General features: G+C 37.4%; 1 protein-coding gene across 7 annotated transcripts in view; it reads left to right on the forward strand.

The window, feature by feature from the left end:
- wu:fc17b08 (uncharacterized) overlaps positions 1–22,535 on the forward strand; it is a 46,529-nt gene extending 23,994 nt beyond the window's left edge. For 2 of the 7 annotated variants that reach the window (XM_051651118.1, XM_051651119.1), the window contains 5 exons: positions 9,306–9,385; positions 9,710–9,842; positions 15,725–16,033; positions 16,253–16,358; positions 17,720–22,535. In XM_051651118.1, coding sequence (XP_051507078.1) covers positions 9,306–9,385; positions 9,710–9,842; positions 15,725–16,033; positions 16,253–16,358; positions 17,720–22,133 — 5,042 coding nt within the window. In that variant the 3' untranslated portion in view covers positions 22,134–22,535. The other 5 variants (XM_051651121.1, XM_051651120.1, XM_051651123.1 and 2 more) reach the window with 4 other exon arrangements.
- The last annotated feature ends 865 nt before the right edge of the window (positions 22,536–23,400 follow it).

The following is a 23,400-nucleotide window of genomic DNA, read 5'->3' on the forward strand; positions in this document are numbered from 1 at the left end:
CAGAAAATGGTTTGAATTCCAGGGCTGAGAATGTTATAAGTAACATTGCTAACACTGTTTTACATTACAGAGAAATACTAAACCGTAATATTGAGCCTTTAAAATATACATTTTACAAGCGCACGCACAAAGCAAGCAGCAGCGACACCGGCAAAAGCAGTAATGATTCTGAATGTGTCCAGAAAAACCAGCAAGGAGACTGTCTGAACATTTTGGTAATTTATAGAGAGAAATGCACATTAGGGTTGTGCTGACAGACGATGATCTCGGGGATCGACAATGGTCAGTGATCGGCAATAGCTGATGCCTTTGACAATGTCAAGGCGATATTCGGCTCTTTTTCAAATTTAATGTATTATTATTATTATTATTATTATTATTATTATTATTATTATTATCATAATTATTATTATTAGGCTATTATTATTATCAAATTAATATTAGAAATAATTTGCCCGTAGACGCACAAGACAGACGCTTGAAGAAACACACTTTGTTATATTAAGAACAGATGACAGAAAAGCTGTCTATACGCATGTCTGATGCACTGTTTGTTCGGAGGCGGGCAGTCTCGTGGAACGCGCATGTAAAGGGTTCTCACTTTCTTTGTTTTTGTCTTCTGCATTTTTTTTTTTTTTTTGCAAGAATAGCATCGTCTATGAGTGCTGCAAATGACCTCAGACATCTCAGCTCAGGAGGTGCTTTGAGTTCAGTTCAGTTATTTCCACAGAGCAGTTCATTGAACGCAACTCTGCAGCCTATACATCTGTGATTAAAACATAAAATAATAAAGAACACGTTCACCTCGAACCATGATTTATATTTCAGTGATTATTATCATCATTATAATGTATTATTTTTACATTTATAATTATTATTATGTCTTCATTTGTGTAAGTAATTTTCCGCCTGCATGTTTAGACGGATACTTACCTGACAGTAAATGGAAGGTTACTTATATATTATTTTTTTGATTATTTCATTATTTTAATTGCTTTTTCGTTTTGTTTTTATTTGATTACGTTTTTCATTTTTAAAATAAATTAATTTTCAATGCAAAATCACAAAAGCAAGAATATTCACTGATCCCTCAGCCTGGGGGTTGCTGATGTAATTGGATATTGCTGTATACACTTGTGCTAAAAAGTTTGCATACCCTGGCAGAAATTGTGAAATTATTGGCATTGATTTTGAAAATATGACTGATCATGCAAAAAACTGTCTTTTATTTAAGGATAGTGATCATATGAAGCCATTTATTATCACATAATTGTTTGGCTCCTTTTTAAATCATAATGATAACAGAAATCACCCAAATGGCCCTGATCAAAAGTTTACATACCCTTGAATGTTTGGCCTTGTTACAGACACACAAGGTGACACACTGGTTTAAATGGCAATTAAAGGTTAATTTCTCACACCTGTGGCTTTTTAAATTGCAATTAGTGTCTGTGTATAAATAGTCAATGAGTTTGTTAGCTCTCACGTGGATGCACTGAGCAGGCTAGATACAAAGCCATGGGGAGCAGAAAAGAACTGTCAAAAGACCTGCGTAACAAGGTAATGGAACTTTATAAAGATGGAAAAGGATATAAAAAGATATCCAAAACCTTGAAAATGCCAGTCAGTACTGTTTAATCACTTAAGAAGTGGAAAATTCAGGGATCTCTTGATACCAAGCCAAGGTCAGGTAGACCAAGAAAGATTTCAGCCACAACTGCCAGAAGAATTTGTTTGGGATACAAAGAAAAACCCACAGGTAACCTCAGGAGAAATACAGGCTGCTCTGGAAAAAGACGGTGTGGTTGTTTCAAGGAGCACAATATGACGATACTTGAACAAAAATGAGCTGCATGGTTGAGTTGCCAGAAAGAAGCCAATGCCTCAAAAAAGCCCGGTTACAATATGCCCGACAACACCTTGACATGCCTCACAGCTTCTGGCACACTGTAATTTGGAGTGACGGGACCAAAATAGAGCTTTATGGTCATAGTAAGTGCTATGTTTGGAGAGGGGTCAACAAGTATTGTGCTCCTTGAAACAATGTTGAACAACACACATTTTAATTGCACGTAATTTTTTTTCAAGTTTCATTTGAATTTTTAGTAAATATAAATAAAAAAATAAAGTTCAAAGTTTGAAATCAAAGAGTTTTTATTGCGTAGGCTTAACCCTAACCCCACCTAGAGTCCAACCAGCGGTAATACCATTGTTCGTTGGTTTGAATGTGAGTAATGAATTACCGCGTGGACATGCTGTGTAAACGATCATGTCTGTCCATTACTGACTGCGTGACTTTGCCACTTCCTGTGGAGTTTATTTTTTTCTGCAACTAACCGACCAATCAAAACTTGGTCGACCAAGACTCTACTCATCGACTAACATTTGGTTGACTATTAGGGGGCAGCCCTAGTTTGGGCCCTGTTATTCAAAATTAAAATGTATATATTTTTTTAAGGCTGCAACTAACGATTATTTTAAGAATCGATTAATCTTCGATTTATTCGATTAATCGGTAAAACAATTATTTCCTGTATTTTTTTTAAAATTTATTTTTAAAAACAGAAAATATAAAGGCTGCAAGGATTTGGTTTGATTTACGGTACTGAATTTATGATTCTTTACTCTCACAAAAATTTGAAAAAAAGCCTGAATCATGAAAAGGTGTTTTATTATTATTACTTTCAGAACATACACAAAACAGATCCTTTACTTGTAAAACTGAACAAAAAGTAATGTTCATTAAAAAATATCTTATCTTATATATATATTCTTATCTTATATTTTTTTTATATATATATATATATATATATATATATATATATATATATATATATATATATATATATATATATATATATATATATATATATATAGTGGGCATCAATGGAATGTAATGGTGATTGAAAGACATACCTCAAAAGCCTATTGTATCATATTTGATGCATGTAATTTCAACATGCGTTTTCATTAATATTTTAAAAAAATTTAACCATGCATAAGTTGCTTATATTCAGCAAATACTCATCTTAAAATATCAGTAACCATATAATTATTACTTTTACTTTATTAAAATAAACTGTTATTAATTCTAACATAAGTCACTTTTCAAAATGGTGCAAGTCCGCTGCAATTTTAAATGGATCGTTATAAACATAGAAACCACTTTAAAAAAAAAAAAAAAAAAACTCTAGATGGTGTCATAAACATGTGAAACTTGCCATACGTTTTTTGGCTTTTCAGCTTGAACAGAGAATGAGACAGGAGCCGTCAAACGTTGTGTATCATATTTGATACATACGGCATTATAGGATTTTAAACTAATATTGTAGGTTTTAAAATAGTATTGGCACTGATTACATGTTTCTAAACTGTTCTTTAAAAAAAAAAAAAAGTATATGCTTATCCAGTAAAATAATGTTTGCCGTGGTATAAATGTACTAGTGAAATCAGACATTATCAGGAGGGCTATCAAATATCAGGACCGTTAGCATTTTTAAACATTACATTCAGCATTATACAGAGTTTAATATAGCACAATCATCTAAACCTTGTGGAGATTTAATCTTGCACTTAAGTCTCATCCTGGTGCTCACTGTATTACATGAGGAGAAACCAAAACACTTTAAAAACATGAAAAGCTGCACAATTGATTACGTTGAAACTGAAATCAAGGTATGATATTGCACAAGTTTAATCAAAATAATTGCACTCCCTTTCTCCATTGCGATCAGTTTGATTGACGCGGATGCGCACGCTCGCTCAGTGAAGTTTAACGGATACTCGCTTGTGATAAAAACGTGGAAATACACCCCTGATTTTGAATTCATGATATGTATATATTATAAAACATAGAAAATAGCAGTAAAATGTAAGTTGTGCACTGGAGAGAAACAGCTAAGCGCATCAAACAACACATGCACTTTTTCAACGCACCTGATGCAGCAAACTCTCCACATTAAACTGTATGCTTATTATGATCTTCTTTGAGGTGTTTATAAAGTGCTCTCATGCGCTGGACAACTTGGGTCGTGTTTTTTCCGCTTCAGCTTGTCACCGTTGTTTTTCAAATGAGTTTCATAATGCAACACGTTTTTCACTTGGCTGTAAAGTGACATCACTGACGGAGCTTCTCCGTGCTCGCCGCACATATCCAACTAATCGTTGTCAATTATTTCCATTATCGATAACAATCAATTTTATCGATTAGTTGTTGCAGCTAGTGCCCGACAGATATATATTTTCAATATAACGTTAACCCTGTCCCTGACAACCATGTCACTCATGTTTATCACATCTGTTTGCTATGTTAGCCAGCTATAGTTTGTCAGTGCAGTAAGTAATGTAGCAGATTGAAAGGTAAACATCAGAGCATCTTTTTGCAGCTCAGCAAACAATGGTGCGGTAGTGGATTGTGTCCGAGTGTTGATTTACGCTACGTTGTTACCTAGTTGGTGAGACGCAATGCTGGTCCATCTTTTACTCTCCGTGGCAATGAACTTATAGCTAACTAGTTAACCACGTAGCTACTTTCATACTTTGTCAGCTGAGTGGAAGCTAATGTGTAAACATGTATTCACCAAACTGTTTTGTTCAGGATTCACAGTTTGGTACCCCCTTCAACAGAACAATTCCAGTTGTTGCATTTACAAAATGTAATATTTAAACATCTGGTTTTCCACCGTTGAAAGTTTCCCCTGAACTTGTATAGCAGAATACGGTGTAACACCGCTGCCGCTGTTTATCTCTTGACTCGGCAGGTTTAAATGCTTCTTGTTTTACAACCTGCCCCTAATTGACTGGCAGTATTAAAATAGTCAGCATTGACTGATACTAAACAGTACTGATGTTTATTTAGCTATTTATTGTATTTTTATTTATTCTTTATTTAAATGGTCAGCAACTGACTGATACTGAACATACAGTACTAGAGCCTGACCGATATGGGATTTGAGACTGATACCGATTTTAGAGAGGGAAAATTCACAGATTACCGATATGGTGGCCGACATAGTTAATTTTTGAACTGGAATGAAAACAGACCTTTTCTATTTGGATTGTGCACCGATATGACTATGCAGAGGTACTCGGAAGGCTGCTTTCTTAAATATTTTTTTCAAAGAATATTTGACATTATTATTATTATACATTTGTCAACAAATTCTAGAAATGAACACTGAGAAAATAAATAAAAATACAAAATAGCTAAATAAACATCAGTACTGTAAGTAACAAAAATGAACATAATATCAGCCACCATATCGGTAATCGGTGAATTTTCACCCTTTAAAATTGGTATCGTCTCAAAAATCCCAGTTGCAGCCCTAATATTTTTATCATCTACAAAGTTAGAAGATCCCTGAATTATTTACAGCTTTAGCTGTGAGAGAATTTGGACAAAGTGGACATTGTAACTGAAATATACCCAGATTAATTGGAATCAAATCGAATAAAAATATGTATCTATACCCAGCCCTAGTGTTCCCACTGGTTTAGAGGTGTGGTAAATCTACTGAAATGAGGAATGATTTCCATAGTCACTTTTAAATAGCTAAGCCATTTAATTTAGAATTTGCTCATTTGTTATTACTTAGCAGTAACATAAGTAGAAAATTCAAGTCTACATGAGGTACCACAATTGTGATGTGCTGCAGAAAATTATGAAATTGAACCTTTATTTAAAAATCTTCTTTGTGCTGCCTAGCATTAAACGTGATTGTTCAGTTTAGGCTTTAAAGGGTTGCAACGCAAAAATACATTTAATGGGATGGTTGTGTTGCTCGTAAAGGCAATTTATAGCACGTTGTTTTTGGATTTTTATTTTATTTATTTAGACTGGTCTTATTCCAATTGAGTCCCGAGTTCCTCCCCATATTTTTCTTGAAGGCTTGATCATTGTCCTTTCACAGGTGCTTTTTGTGCATTAAAGCCACTCCAAAAAACTGGCTGCCAATGAAAGAATTGCATGTCTTCCCTGCAATGCTGTCCGAGCTGCTGACTCCATTAGTAACCGACACCTCTGACGTGTTTGTTTGCATTGTGCTTTTATGAGAGCTTCTAAAATAGGAACAGTTGGGCTGGCATCTGCTGATCAACATTTCTTTTGTTTAGGGATCTTCTGATTGATTGGCCACTGATTGATTTTGGCCAGGGTCAGAAATTAACTTTTCCGTTTAAGGGGCAATATTTGCCCCCTGAAATAGATTTTCATTGGCATTTTTCCTTTTTGTAAGGGAAAATATTTTTCTATCCTTTGTGAAATTACTGTCATCCTTTTAAGTCAAATACTATAGTTTAATCAGTTATTTCAATTTGAGTAATGAGATGTTTCAATAATAATTGTCTGATCTCTACACTGCATAACTTGCACTGAAACAGTCAGTGTTCACTTTTTTCTTCATGTGTATCTAAATATTTTTGCTAACTAGTTAACAAACTAATATAATGCAATGACTGCTTTCAACAATAGAGTTATTAAACATCCAGATTAAATAATTTTAAAACATTAAACATTAAGTAACTTTAAAGCAGTTTTATTGTGTTTTTTTTTATTTTTTTATACCTGATTATTGATTAACTTATAAATAAATAACATTCTTTTATCAGTTTTTTCAGACTGATAGCAGCATAAGTGAGATACTGAGTGCTGATGAGCAGGGACGTATTGCACAGGGAGGGAGCTCTTAGTTTTACTCACAAGGACAGTTTATGTTGAATGAGAGGAGCGAACGATCATGTAGTTTACAGTGGGAGGAGAACTGATGCGGAGCGAGAGAAGAGGAGTCCCCGCCTGTGCGGGACAATGATGTGTGAGGATCAACCACTGACTCTGCAACATCTGCACGACAGACGGCGTGAAATAATGTATATTGAAAATTCAAATGAAGATCATGATGTACATGTATTTGTAACTATATCAGATGTTATTAAAAAACAGGAACTCATTGAAACGCTGTTTTTTTCCCCCCATATTTTAATTTCGTGGGCATTTGTCAATTTTGGTGGCATTTTTGCCCTGATTCCCCATTAATTTTTGCCCCTGGTATCGGCAAGATTTACTTCCTATGACTCTATCCTTAATCTCATAATTTGGCAGATATCATAAACTGATCACAGAAGTCTCAAAACCTGCGTGGCTCTGAGACTTCAGCATCCCTATCATGTCATCACAGTTGTGTGGGGAACATTGGTCGAATGTTGTAAGACAACAAAATTGATTCAGTAGTTAAGAACAATGCAGTGTGAGAGGTATGGCGAATATGATGAGCTCATGTGAATGCTATTTCACACGTGACACAGTGAAGGGAATGCAGCGGTAGCCTTGCGGCATCCTGAATAAAACGGTCTTAAGTTTTGTCTGCAGCAGAGGCCTTAATTAATAGCGTGGGTTACAAGATGGGGTATACCTCGTACAACTTTATTAAATAGCTCCCAAGCAAATGGCTTTAATTGTAGCACCTGTTCAGTCCACAAACATGCACTCTTCTAATACAGAAATCAGACCGCATTAGAATAAAGATGAATCTGTGATGTGCACTTGGAATGGCCTGGGGGTAGCTATAATGGCAAACTCTGCTAGACACATTCAGTCGAACGGAGAGTAATATTGGAGAGAATGGTGGTTAGCTGTCTGGATAGGTCTTATCAGAAATACTGAATGTACAGACACACACAGGTGCAGCATTGCGCAAAATGTGTTGTCCTTCCCAATCTCAACATGAATTACAGTGATAGCTCCGTTCATTTATAAAACATTATAAAACCCTGTTTTAGCAGTTTAGCAGTGTTTTTGGTATAAGTTGAATGAAACAATAGGTCAGCTTGCACTATATTTTTAAAAAATTTGATAATGCCAGACAATAGTGTTTTACACTGAAAAAATAATTTTCTTAATCAGTCTTTTTGTTTCCAGTACAAATTTAATGATCTACCCAAAAAACAACAAAAAATTATATATATATACTGATCAAAAATATAAACGCAACATGCAACAATTTCAAAGATTTTACTGAGTTACAGTTCATTTAAGGAAATCAGTCAATTGAAATAAATTAAGCCCTAATCTAATCAATGTGTATGGAAAATTTCTGGGATCTTTTATTTCAGCTCATGAAACATGGGACCAACACTTTACATGTTGCGTTTATATGTTTGGTGTGTGCGTGTGTGTGTGTGTGTGTGTGTGTGTGTGTGTGTGTGTGTGTATAATATATATATATAATGATGCACTGTAGTATTAAGTAGTTTTTTGTATCTGGATGGCAATATGCATATGGAAATTATGTGCAGATGAGGTTATACATGGTTAAAACAGGTGTTGTAGGCATATATGGTTATTTTGGGGATCAGACAGGATGGCTAATAAAGCTTGTGCATGCATGTAGGCACAGTCTTCCGCTAAGTGGGATTTATATAGGGAAATTTGCACGTACGATTTTATAAATCTGAAACAAATCTTGTGGTTATACACACTTTTTTTTAGCATACAACCTAAGCATAGGCCCTTTATAAAAAAAAAATTATAGAAGCCTTCTAGAAATAAAGACATAACAGCTTTTATATAATTTAATCACTGCGTATTTGCATTGAATTCAGTATATTGTGCATGCTGTGAAATGAGTAAAAAAGCACTGGAATGCACAATGTGTTCAGTGTTTTTATATTAATGCACATTTATATTAATGCACATTTATAATAAACAGTATGCATATACTGTATATTACTAGTGGAAATTTTATGTATGTAGTACAAAGTGTTTTTGAACTGCAACTTTTGTTTTTAAGTTGTAATTTTTTGGGAGGTAACTCATGAGCAGCTGCACATCCAGTGTCTGTGTTTCTTGTTTTCTTGCCAATTGATTAGTGCCATCAGTACGCTGGAGTGTGCAGCAGCAGCGATTATGGAAACATGGCCAATAGCTTATCTCATTGGTCAGTTTTTATTGCAGTTTATCGGAGATTGATTTGTCTGGCCTGGTCTGAATGGCTCCATAGGAATCTATTGTTTCCATTGAAAAATCTCATTTGCAGTGAACATTCACACCAAATATTCCATCTTGGTGTAAATATGCCTTCAGGCATGCTGTTGCCCTACACAAAATAAGTAGCTGTTGTTATGTAGATTAATCAACATAATCATGAATAAGATATCAAGGGAAATACTCGTCAATTATGATTTTTATCATAATCATTCAGCCCTACTTCCCCCAATGTAAAGCTAGCTTGACTGTAAATCTGCTTGGTATCAATATAATAATTCCCTTCCCTGCACACAGTTGAATTTTGCCTCTTCTTTTGGATCCACAGATTGTAAGCCTGCAAGTGTGTCAAATTGGTCATTTGATGAAAGTTGTCTTTTCTGCTGCTTAAGACGAGAAAAAGTGAAGGTAGTTGTTTTTTTTTGTTTTTTTTTGTGGTTTTTTTTCTTAACATTTCCCCTTCTCTGTCAAGACACCATGGAAGCAGCATTTTGGTGTGTTCTTTTCCCCCTTAGGGTATTTTCTTCCACTAGCTATACTATGGACAATTATTTAAGTAATGTGTTCAAAGGACACAGTGCTTTCATTTGTAGCATTTTAAATGGAAATTTCATTTGCCATGTTATTTGAACACATTGAAATACAATTACTGTTGCACCTCTGTGATTTAGTTGTATTTAAATGAACAGAAGACCTTGTACACACACTTTATTCTTGTGTTTTCTCCAACAGGAACATGTAGTTGCACTCATCAAACAAATAGTGGAAAGTGGAGGTAAACCCTTACTAGGTAAAGATCCTTCTAATATCAGCAGACTCGAGTGGCAGTCAGAAGAGTTCCTGGATGCAGTGTTACACAGGAGAGGTGAGTATAGCGCATATAGATTAATTTAAATGACAATCGGTATAGTGCAAATACTCATTTAAATGACAATCAGTGTTCATACATGGTTAATTGCAGTGGTGGAAATGAATTCAGTTGCGAATGCGAGTACCATATGAGCATTTCACTCATTTGCGAGTGAAAATTACTGCATGCGAATATGAAAATTATTTGACAGCACTGGAGCAAGTGACAGATGATCTAACACCTTATGAACTTATTTTATTTTAGCCTACCATCAAATTAAAAATTCCTTAATGCATCTAACCTCATATGCAAAGTACTTTAAAAGTGGCGCGTTAATTATTTTGCATTAAGAGCGCCATTTTCTCACTTGCGCATGGCTGCGAGTGCTCTCCGCTTGCGCATGGCTGCGAGTGCTCTCCGCTTGCGCATGGCTGCGAGTGCTCTCTCTCTTTCTCGCTCTTTCTCTCACACACAGAGACAGAGAGATTGAAGCTGTAAGCAGATTGCAACGGATTCATATGATGCGCAAGGAGGAGGCGGGAACTGGCTGAGCAGACAACGTAAACTTTTAATGACACAAATGATCAAAACACAACATAAAACACTGATTCACACACACTCTGCTTCATTTGTGTCTCTATCTCTCCCTCTCGAACTGGTGTCCCCGGCTCCTCTATATCCCTCTTCTGGCTGTTTGGGCTGATTCGGCATCGGGCGTCCATCGTTACGGCCTGGCCACGCCCTCCTCTTTGTCACATAAATATACCATGTAAAGATGTTTTAAGCAGTTTCTTGCATGTTTTTAATGTCAAAATCAGGGACAGCGTTTTAAATTATGATTGATTGACGGATGTCTTAAAAACATGGCGCTTGTGCAAGATTGAGAAAACAGCAAGATGCGGCACAGCGGTCAAAGACCTCTGTCTAGCGCAGGGTTTCATTAAAAAATAAGCAGAGAAGGTTCTAAAAACCTAGCCCTTCCACTTTCCCAGCCCTGAAAGTGGTGAGAAGGAGTGATGACCGGAATAGAAGGCTCAAGTGGACTAACGAGTTTATTTATAGTATTTTTTTGACATGAGAAAAAATCACTGCAGAGCTGCATCAAAACAGCCAGCTCCTTTATACTTACTCCTTTATACTTTTATTTTGTGATTATTTGAATTTTTGTAACATAAAAAATAGTTGAAAAGGCTATTTGACCGGTTGACTCGAGACAACTGCTTCACTCCCTCTCTACTGGTAAACAGCATCATGAATGTAGATCACACCGGTTTGATTGTATGCGTCTGAGCCCAGCCTAGAGTAATCACACCTGTTTGATCGTACATGGGAAAGGGTTAACTACTAATCTGTTAAGAATTACCAATATAACAGGGTTCCCACGCATCCTGGAAAACATGTAATTTTGCAATGCAGTTTTCCAGTCATGGAAAAGTCATGAAAATTTGAAAAATACCTAAATGTCCTGGAAAATATTTTAGTATAATAAAATGGTTTGACTGTGTTGTTAGTACGGTTTTCATTACATGTACAAAAGCATGGTAAAGATCGGACTTAGAATAGAGTAAAATACATTTGTATCGGCAGCCTCGCATTGTGAAACTACGTCAACGATTAAGAGCGCTTTCATTCTTGTGATTTGATTACAGCAGCGGCCAATTGTGTGCTTGGCAATTACGGTCCAACTGAGGCAGATCGCTTGATTGGTTATAGCCACAGCCAATCGCGTGCTTGGCTACAGCAGCACCTGCACAGTGAATATCGGCACTCGTGAAACTTCTCATTCATAAGCAAACTTAATGACCTGGTACATGTACTGACTGACTGACTGAATGAGAGGGGCATGTTGTTTGTTATTTCAGCATCGGCATGCGAGTCCTACCTTTGTTCATCATGGAGAGAAAAGGGCAGAAGAGCTATTAATGTGTAAAAATGACTGATGTTTATACACGTTGAGGGGCTTTCACGTGACTCACGTCAGCGCTGCATAATACACTGAAGTCTGTGAAGTAACGTGTCAGCGCAACCTCGGCTCCAACTTCATACCAAAATGTTTTTCACACATTTTTGCCTCACACAAATTATGTCTTTGAGAGTACAAAGCTACAAGAAATATTTTAAAACTGTCCAAATTTATGAAGAGATATTGAATCTCTCATAATTAATTTTAATTATTACCTTATCGTTTCCGAGTATCCAGAGACCCCAGTTATTGAACTACAGTAATTACATTCACCAAAAAAACAAAAAACAGCTAAGACCTAAACATAAACGAGTCCTCTTTTTACTTTCTGCAATCAAAGCAATTGCCATTTTTTCACTTCCAAATAAATTTTTTCAAAGTTTATTGTGCACACCTCCTGCTTTCTGGCGTGGCAAGCTTGTAAATTCGCCCCTCCATGACGCTTTCTGCAACGCTTGTCATGTGGAGGGCAAAGCGCTGCTTGACAGTGGCATTGAACTGAGTGTTGATGCCTCGACTCAACTCATGTGAAATGCGCTTTACAATGACCAAAGTACATTATTGAAACTCAAAACTATTATTATTAGGCCATTATTGTTGTCTTTTCTGATAAAGTCATGCTCAGCAGTTTAAATGCTGTAGGAAAATGAGTACATCTGCTTTGTTCTTATAATGCTTAAATACTATAAAGTCTCTGGGCAGATTTCGGTCATGAACATCTCAAAATGATTCAGTGACTCACTCATTGCACATAAGACCAAGTGGCATCTCCAGAAGTGGTCACTGAACTAATCAATTAATGAAACTGAACAAATTTGTGAAACAGAAGCAAGCCACACCAAAATAACCTTTATTTTTGCAGCTAATTCTGCACAGTTGTGCAGCTAATTTGCTATTCTTGAATCATTAAAATAACTTAAGTTGGTGCTTTTAGCTTATTCTAAAAATAACTACGGAAAACATGTTCGTGGATCAGTGATTCTCACTTTTTTTCACCCCTCATGAGTTTTCATCCCTGCGAGTTATAAACTTTAGACAATGATGACAGTCGGACTACTGATTTATTTATGAATTCACACTGGGTTGGTAGCATGGTGATTCAGCCATAATACCTCAGGATGTGAATACATTTTCAATAATTCAACAATCAGAATCTGCTTATACTGCGGAAATATCCTGGAAAATTGTGCCTTGAAAAGGGTGGGAACCTTGTATAATGATTCTGGCAAATGGAAGTATAAAGTGTCATCAATATAATTTTTTGTTTATTAGTTGCTCATAAAGGTGATCAATTACTCAGGACTGATGTTGTTTGGTGCTGCCTGTAAGCTTAACTTAAAAACATAACTTACAAAAGGTTTATCAGAGAAGGTGTCCTGTGTTGGGTATCGAGCATCTTTTTGTTTCAGAATTCAGTAGTAATTCCTTAACAGTTACACAAAAAACTGACCTCTGACTGTGCCCCTACATTTTTGACTGTGCCCCTCAAATTTTTTACTTGGGGGCACTAGTTTTCCAAAACAAAAATTATAGTGTAGAGCCCTTTTCAAGGGGCAGTGGTGATACTTAGAGAGCAGGGTGTCTGATGGACAGTATATTGCGAGATGGTAAATGAACTTCCTAAAATTAAACCCATTTTTTACATTTTTAGATTTATTTATTTTTCCTATTCACCTTATCCATATACAAAGTTTTCTGTTGATTTTGTAGATTAACACATTGGAAAATCTTTGTTACTTATGTAACCTTGGTTGCCTGAAAGGAGGGAACAATATGCTGTGTCAGCAGCTGACACTAAGGGAGCTCATGTCAGGGAGCAGGACTTTGAAGCCGTATAACATCAAGCCAATTAGATTGGCTGGTGAAGCTTAGCCCTCGGCCTATGCTGACGTTATTGTGAGTGGAAAAGACTAAAAAGCGGAAGCCAGCATCACATCATCAGAACTGTCCAACTGAAGGGAAAGAGATAACATCTCTCGTCCCATAACAGCGAAAAATCAGCAGTTGCATCAAAGCTTTGCAGAGTCTCTTTCCCTAATTTCAGGGAACTAAGGTTATGCAAGTAACCGAGACGTTCCCTTTCAAGAAGGCGACTTCAACGCTGCAACAGAAGCTGATGGTTAAGGAGCCATATACCATCATGCTGGGTAGTGGAGCAATGTTTCAACACAGGAGTAATTGATTGAAACGGCCTGAAGGTTCCCAATAGGTCTGACTGATGCCAAAGTGAGTAGTGGAACAGTCTGAAGTAAGAGTATGTGTAAGCTTACCACCTCTAGTGGCTCAAAGCAGGGGGGACACGTAAGCGTGTTTAATACTGCTGGCAAGTCCCAGACTGGGATAGTCGTGGGGCCGGAAGGTTTCGGACGCCTAACACCTTGCAAGAATCTTCTGATCGGAGGGTGTTTATGCATATTTGTATCCCGATGGCCATTTGTGAGCCAAGGTATCCAAACATTGTGGAGCTTATGTTGTCATGAAGTACTAGAGGCAACAATGTGTGGTCTCCGGTGAGGCAAACGGGTCCAACCTTGGCAACCGCAAGAGTAAATCTGCTCCACTGTTTAGTTGGCCAAGGATGTGCATGGCCACGACTACTATGTTGTCAGAGCAGATCTGTATGTGGATTATCGAAAAGCTTTCAGAACCAAGAGGACTGCTAGCAGTTCTAGACGATTATGCGCCACCCCGCTTGTGCACCTGTGCTCATACAAGGCTCCTTTTTTGGATGTGTCCTTGGAGACAACTTTGCATCTGCCTATCTTGGATTGTCATTTCTTTCCAATAAAAATCGGCCTCTTCCAGAAAGTTAGCGTGGGTAGACAGCGACATGTCACTAGAAGTAGGTGGTGACCATGTTGGCAGGCATGATGAGGGACCCTCGGCTTAAAGGAATATTCCAGGTTCAATACAAGTTAAGCTCAATCGACAGCATTTGTGGCATAATGTTGCTTACCACAAAAGTTTATTTTGATTCGTTACTCCTTTATAAAAAAGCAAAAATCGAGGTTATAGTGAGGCATTTAGAATGGAAGTAAATGTGACCAATTTTTGGAGGGTTTAAAGGCAGAAATGTGAAGCTTATAATTTTATAAATGCAGTTTAATTCTTCTGTTAAAACTCGTATTATTTGAGCTGTAAAGTTGTTTACATGGACATTTTTAGTAATTTTAAGGTTTTAGGGTTTTAATATGCAATTTTTAGCACACTAAAATTGCATATTGTTTGTCGTGTCGCTATACTTTTTCAAAAGTATTTTAACTTTCAAAAATTGCCAACCATTCACTTCCACTTGCAATGGCAATGTCTCTCTTAACTTGAATTCCTTCATATGTAGGAGAATGGACTGAATGCGTTCATTGGTCAAACAAGCTGACATGGCTACCAAGTCAAGTTTCCTTCCCAGGAGGGAAACTTGCTGACTGGGTACCAACTTTTTGACCCAATTGACCCCGAGTCCCAACTGTTCCAAACTGAAGCATCCTGCGAAGACTTTGCCATGCCTCCAGATAGTGAGTCAGGGGACACAGAGGTTGATCTGTAACCAGTGTGGTCAGAGTACCGCCTGCCCTCAGGGAACGGTCGTTAAGGATAAGTGAGTTAGTCAAAGCTGGAAATTTGCCCATTTTTATGAGGTTGTTTGTGCAACTACAGCAAGGTTTGCAAACTTTATTTGGTTGACATACACTGGGCAACAAAATTGCCCAATAAGCCAACAAAAATATAAATTTGTGTTGGCATACAAAGTTTGAATTTGCGGCCACAAATGTTCAGTGTGACTGAATTAAATGCAAAACATTACGCTGCTGAAACTTTGCTTTAAGTTTGTTACAGTGATTTAACTTAAAATCACTGCATTTTCTTTGTTTATGTCTTTTATATTTATTTTAATTCTATTTCTGACCATGTATATGTATAATTGAACTGTCAACAGAATACACACCAAGGATTCCAGATCCACACATCCCTGTGGTGGCTTGTAATATTGTGCAGCAAATGATTAGTCAGTTAGCCACATATTATACCTCAAGAAACAACTGCTCTCAGGACTTCCTTCAAAACAATGGAAAAATGGACCAAAGCCTTCTGAAAGCAAGCTGTGTCACATCATCTAGTGTTGTCGATACAGCTACTACTGCTGCTTCTCCTCAGAGCTTCGTCATTAACAAGTTCATCATGGCGGACCAGGATGCCCCACTGGACCTCTCGCTGAAGAAGGTCAAAGTAGAGAACTTGGAACAAGGTAAAGTACAGAATTATGAAATGTCTTTAAAAAGCTGCTAGGTTAGAAGATATCCATTGATTAAAGTAGGGCTGCAGCAAATAATTGAAAATTGTTGTCAGTTATTTTCATTATCCATTAGTTGTTTATGTGCACATCAGTACATGATTAGTATACAATTGTTTTAATTAGAATATTGCAGCTCGCGATTTAATTGTTGGATAATTTGTGTCTCTTTAGATGGAGTTCTTGACCTTTCAACTAAGAAGTATTTCAACAAAGGACATACGTCATCTTTCAGGAATTCTCATGGACATGTCAGTCCTGTTGCACATTTGGTCAAAAGGTAGAAGAAACCAAGATATCTATTGTCAAACCAAGTTTATACACTGGCGGCCAAAAGTTTGGAATAATGTACAGATTTTGCTCTTATGGAAAGAAATTGGTATTTTTATTCACCAAAGTGGCATTCAACTGATCACAATTTATTGTCAGGACATTAATAACATGAAAAATTACTATTACAATTTGAAAAAAAAAATTCAGAAATTAAACTACAAAGAATTCTCATCAAAAAATCCTCCACATGCAGCAATGACAGCTTTGCACATCCTTGGCATTCTAGCTGTCAGTTTGTCCAGATACTCAGGTGACATTTCACCCCACGCTTCCTGTAGCACTTGCCATAGATGTGTCTGTCTTGTCGGGCACTTCTCATGCACTTTACTGATCCCACAAAAGCTCAATGGAGTTAAGATCCATAACACTCTTTTCCAATTCTTTGTTGTCCAATGTCTGTTTCTTTGCCCACTCTAACCTTTTCTTTTTGTTTTTCTGTTTCACAAGTGGCTTTTTCTTTGCAATTCTTCCCATAAGGCCTGCACCCCTGAGTCTTCTCTTTACTGTTGTACATGAAACTGGTGTTGAGCGGGTAGAATTCAATGAAGCTGTCAGCTGAGGACATGTGAGGTGTCTATTTCTCAAACTAGAGACTCTGATGTACTTATCCTCTTGTTTAGTTGTACATCTGGCCTTCCACGTCTCTTTCTGTCCTTGTTAGAGCCAGTTGTCCTTTGTCTTTGAAGACTGTAGTGTACACCTTTGTATGAAATCTTCAGTTTTTTGGCAATTTCAAGCATTGTATAGCCTTCATTCCTCAAAACAATGATTGACTGACGAGTTTCTAGAGAAAGCTGTTTCTTTGCCATTTTTGACCTAATCTTGACCTTAAGACATGCCAGTCTATTGCGTACTGTGGCAACTCAAATACAAAGACAATGTTAAGCTTCATTTAATGAAACAAGTAGCTTTCAACTGTTTGATATAATGGCAAGTGATTTTCTAGTACCAAATTAGCAATTTAGCATGATTACTCAAGGATAAGGTGTTGGTTGCTGGAAATGGGGCATGTCTAGATTTGATCAAAAATGACTTTCAAATAGTGATGCTGTTTTTTTTGTTTTTTTTTACATCAGTAATGTCCTGACTATACTTTGTGATCAGTTGAATGCCACTGAATTAAAGTACCAGTTTCCTTCTGAAACAGCAAATTATTCCAAAATTTTGGCCGCCACTGTTTTGTATTATAATATTTGCTTTTTGTCCAAATTAGGATGTTGAAAGATGCATTTCACTGTTGTTTGAAAAAAATTGTATGTGCCAGGTTGGTGTCTACATTTGTAAAAAAAAATTTGCATGGTCTTTCAGGGACCCTGATGATGTGAGCCTTGCCCGAGTAAATCTACAGTCGGCCTCCACTTTAGAACAGTTCATGTCTAAGTTGTGTTTGCATCACCAGCGCCAAATAGTTGATGCATTGGGGTTCTTGCAGTCTGAAGTCAAGACTGTGGCCACATCCAGCAATTTTCAAGCACTTTCACCTGCTCCAGCTTTGTCAGAGGAGCAAACAACAACCACCTGTAGTCGTGTATCATTTGAAGCAAGGTCTGAGATTCAGTGGTCTGAGAGAACATGCTCTATGGACGATGCTGTGAGCATTACTAGAACTCAAGAATCCTCTGTTGTCAGGTCAAGTGAAGAGGATAATGGAGAGGTTTTGAATGCTGATGTTTCCAGTATTGCACCTGTAATGACCGAAATGCCAGAAGACATTCACAACTTGAGTGTTGGAGTTTTGTCTTCTTGTAGAACAGCTTTTGAGGGTGGAAATGTAAGTACTCCTCCTAAATTTCAAAGTCTTTTCATCATGAAAAAGACAACATCTGATCATATAGGACCAAAAAAGGTGTTAGGCTCAAACGTTCAACGTGTTGGTACTGACACTGTAAAGAAATGCCCATGCACTGCTGGGAGATGCTTACCAGCATGTACTGCAGAGTCTGATCAGGCTGATCTCTCTTTAAAGTGCACACAGAATTGCTCGTTATTACAAAACATGGATGTTGTTTTAAAGCCCCCAGCAATTCAAAGGACATCTACTGTAGATTTACCAGTATCTCCAAGAACAGCCAGGAAAAGCAGAAATGGTTCCTGCCTTCGGCAAAGGAATGCCGCTTCAAGTTATATCCTAAATGAGCCTGATTGTGACTTGGTGTACATTAGAAAATCAATAACTGAATGTCAGCCTCAATCACACAATCGACTGCATCCACGACAAAATGCCCGGAAGAGCATAAGGGGTCATAAGTACATTGAGGAGTACTTGGAACTAAAAACTGTCCGTACGTTAGCTCTTAAGTCTGTCAGTAATGCCAGTGGGAATTGTCCAGCTCTTGTGCCAGTTGTGCATACTTCAGTCACTCCAAAGCAGTCCCTCTCCAAGCTCGACAGTGTTCCTCTCATGAATGCACCAATTGCAGGGGATTGCATGAAAAGTGTTATTCAGAGTCTATCATCAGAGCAAATACCGGAGAATGAAATGCCAGGAGATGTTGTAAATGTAACCAGTCAAGGTCTGATGGTTGAAACCACTCAAACTAGTATAATTGAAAGGAATTACCAAATTTGCCATGAACTTGAAATTAAACAGAGTGAATTAACCATGAAACAAGATTTGATCACAGATGCACTCAGTTGTGCTCCAAATACAATTGTGAATGAAAAACCTAAGGATGTGGTAGAAGTCATAGAAACCACTGAAACAACGGAACTCATTGTACAGAAGGAAGGGAGTGGTTCTCAAATTGGACACTTGTCGAAAGAGTTGGTATGTGGTTTAGAAAATAAGGCTGAGTGTCAGGATAAATCCATTGAGCCATCACAGAGTCACTCCGTATCACCTAATATAGCCAAAGATGATTTTACCTTTGAATTCAATGTGGAACCAACAAATTACTTGAATCAAAACCTCTCAAAAGGAAAGATTGTGCCAGATATCCAGGAACAATCAGAGGCAATTGAAGTTAAGGCAAATGCTGAGGAGGATAGAGGTGCCCAAGAACAAATTTTGCATGATATTGAAGACAATAACGGTGCTCAAGAGCAAGTTTTGCATGATGTTGAAATTAATCTCAAAACGGCGAATACTTACAAACTACCAATGAAGAGTCAAGGGGATTCAGAGGAGTCCATTTTGATGGAAGTCACTGCTGCACAACCACTTTTAAAATGTAGTGAGAAGGATATGGCTATGCATACTCAAAAAGATTTGGATGCAAAAATGGTGCTTGCGAAACAGGCCGTGTCCTCCGACAGATGCTTGCGTAGTAGAGGTTCAAAAGGCAGTGTTGATTTAGTAAAAGACTATGTTAAGTGTGGTGCATCAGAACTTGTTAACTCAAAGATGACACAATCCAATGATGAAAGCACCAAGACTCCTTTGGTTAAACAGCCTCTGAATTCTATTGAAACAAATGTGCATTCTGAGGTTGAGCATGATTTGAAAACTTCAGAATTTCTTGAAACAGGAGCCAAACCTAGTAATAGACTGGTTGTGAATCATACAGTTAAAACAAAACAAAAACAAAAATCAAGATCAGTTGTTGAGAAAGATGAGCATCAGAGTCTAAACCTTAAAATTAACAATGATGACAAAGTAACAATTATTTCACCTGAGGTTGTTCCAGAGACCGTTAGCATCACCTCCACTATCGAGAGTGGACAAATGCACAAAGGCTCTGAAAGCTCTGAAAAAATGGCACTTAGAAGTAGTCGTAATGAACTTTCCGTTAGTAGAGATGACGACTCACCCATCAAAAAGTTTCCACCAAGCTCTGAAAATATGCTGTTGAGAAGTAGAAGTAATATTGAACAACCATGTAGTAGCGAATTAAGCAATCCAGGAGGTCATCCGGAGCACCAAGGGCAGATGCCTTTAAAAAATTATATCTGTACAAGTGAACAGGCAACCAACAAAGATTTGTGCACATCTCCTAAAGAAAATACTTCTGAGAGTGTGATGCGTATGCCATCAAGAAGCAGGACCAGTAGCACAATTAAACAGACTGTTACTAGAGATTCCCCTGTTAAAAGTTCTATAAAACGTTCCAGTTCAAGTGTCTTCAGTGAACAACCTATCAGTTCACACTCCAATACTACCTGTAGAAAAACAGAGACTGTATGTCATATGCCCTTAAGAAGTGGTTCCAATTCAACTGCAGAAATGCCCCCTAAAAGGAAATCTGCTGTTGTAGATGCATTAGAAAGCCCTGGGCGTATGTTGTTGAGAAGAGGCAACGTATCTGTCACTGAAAAGCCTTTCCACTCTGCAACACCATCTAGTAATAATAAACGTCCTCCAAGACAACAGAGAGTGTTGGCAGACCAAATCCAAACTCAGAAGAATATGGAGGCCCAAATAAGAAACTCTTTAAATTTGCCTGTTGAATCGCTCTGCATAGCTAGTCTTCCACGAACTGAACCTGTTGTTTGTAGTCCCCCCAAGTTTTTGGAAGCTCTAAAGGGAGAAGAACACCAGCAGTTAATTTCCAATTTAAATGCAAAGTTTGATAAAATGCAGAAAGGTTGGGTTCAAATGGACAAGGAGGGTCAGCCTGCACCAAAACACAAAAACAAGGCAGACAGACTTAAAGAAATCTGGAAAAGCAAACGCAGAATACGAAAGTCAAGGCCATCTGAGCAACAGAAATTCTCTCCTGTGCAAATGCTATTCATGAAGCCCTTTGACTTGCCCAGTATATGCAGATGGTTCTTGCAATCAACTGAAACAAAATCACTTGTCATTGTTAAGAAGGTGAACACTAGACTACCTTCTGAAACACAGTTGTGTTTTCAGTCAGCAAGAACAGGGTCCTCTAATGGGATATTTCCAAGTCTGCAGGCTGAACGGTTAAAAAAGCATCTGAAAAAGTTTGCTATTGCATCACCTGTGAAAAATAACCCTAAGAATCAAAGGCTAATATCAAAAGCTTTAGGTCGGGATATCGCTGCGATGAGGAGTAAAGAAAAACATAAACCAACTACTGCCACAAGAATCTCTACAAAAGCACAGAGTATTGCAGGAGTGACGACAGCACAGGCTCCTGAGAACCTTGGCACAATCACAGGCAATATGAAAAATCCAGCAAGTGCTAGAATTCTTAGAAAATATTCTAACATGCGTGAGAAGCTTCAGGTTCAGCAAAGTAAAAAATGCAAAGAAAAAACATTCAAAGGCACTCGTTTTAAAACATCAATAATTCAAAAGAAAGCCACCAAACAGAAATTGCCGACACGTAAAGGAGCAAAGTCTGCGATTGTCCAGAGCTTCAAGTCCTTGACCAAAAAGGCAAAAACAATCTCCTCTACACTTAAAGAACAGTCTCCTAAAAGAAACCCAGGTCACAAAGATGGTACCTCACCAAAAAGGTTGCAGGCACTCGCGAAAGTGACGAAAGCCAAGAATGAACATGCCTCGACAAATGCTTCAAGTAAAAAAGAGGCATTGATCAAATCTGGAACTGATAAGGCACAGCAAGCGAAAGCAAGTGGGACTAAGGTTGACGTAAAGAAATCGGTGCTCAATAAAGGTCCTAATAGTTTGGAACCACAATCACTAGGTGTGAACATGAAGCCTCTGTCACTGGAAGATCAAGTGTTAACTAGGTCTCAAAGAAAGATGGAAGCCACACCTTCACACTCTGGGTCCACCAAATCCTTCAAAAAGCGATCCTTGGAACCATTGGTCACTCCAACAAAACGAACAAGGACTTCAAAATCATGAAAAATGTGCACAGGTTCTAGATTATCTTGACACTCGTGTGGAAATGTTTCTCGAAGATGTAGGAGAGAACAAGGGGTGATGATGCTTTTCCAAACTGTTACTTTTTTTGAAAGGACAAATTATATTTGAAGATTTATTTATTTTTTTAAGCTTACGTGAGCATTTTCAGAGCTTTGAATATATTATCAACTGAGAGAGATTGGTCTTTGTTAGCTAGTTTTGTCAAATACATTTTCCAGTTATTCCTCTTTTTAGTGTCAATCTTTTCAAATATGCTCTAAGAAATATATTTGGTTATTATAAAAATGATCTAGCTGTGGTTCTTTTGTTTCTTGATGAAGCCATTCATGTAATAAAAGATGTAAAAAATAAAGTTTCAGATTCCCATTGATGGGGCATAAATATGGTATAAATAATCATAGATGTCATTTATGGGTCAGATGGGTGGATGCCCCTTCCACTTTCTGCCTTTGCCAATTTTGTCCACTTTTTAAACTTTCGTCAAGTAAGTGTCTAATGCAGAAGAAACATTGCCAGTTCTTGAGCAGGAGTTTCCATTTCATTTTGTGTCTGTTATGAGTGGCAATCTGGCGCTGGAATGTGTTATTCTGAATGATGTGATGAGTGCTCGTTGCAGCTGTTATAAGTTATGTTGAGTGACCAGTAGGGCCGGACAATAAAATATCAATATTTAAAGAAATATATATTGATATCGATGATAGGCTTAATAACGAAAATTACTCAAATTTTTATAAAATCTGTGTACCCAACAATATAGCACCGACAATAAAATGCAGCTATCGACAGAAAACAGCAGCTCTGATATCAACACCATTGCTGTTCGTTTATGTACTATTTAGGTAAAAGTTTTTTCATGATCCATTGTGCTGTCACAGGCAAGATGGTGTTTCTTCTTGTGATGTTTATTGTTGTTTGGCAATCCAGTTTATGGTGCACCTACTGAGCTGGACTGTGGAGCATGACAAAGATGATGGAATTGGCAAAATTTAATTGAAAAGAGGTCACACACCTTATGTTGGATTAAAGCCGAAACTGAGTATACTTTAAAGGTAGCTGTACCTCTGGAGTTAACTTGTAAACAAGTTGTTAACATTTACACTAGAGGTCTAACAAGCATGTTGTATGCATTTCATCTCCCATTAATGGTATGAAATGTATATCATGATAAAATATCGATTTGGAATGATATGAATAAAAATAGTGTGATAATATTTTTGGCCATATTGCTCAGCCCTTGCAGGTGACA

This window comes from Myxocyprinus asiaticus, chromosome 23, assembly GCF_019703515.2.
Source record: "Myxocyprinus asiaticus isolate MX2 ecotype Aquarium Trade chromosome 23, UBuf_Myxa_2, whole genome shotgun sequence".
NCBI lineage: Eukaryota > Metazoa > Chordata > Actinopteri > Cypriniformes > Catostomidae > Myxocyprinus > Myxocyprinus asiaticus.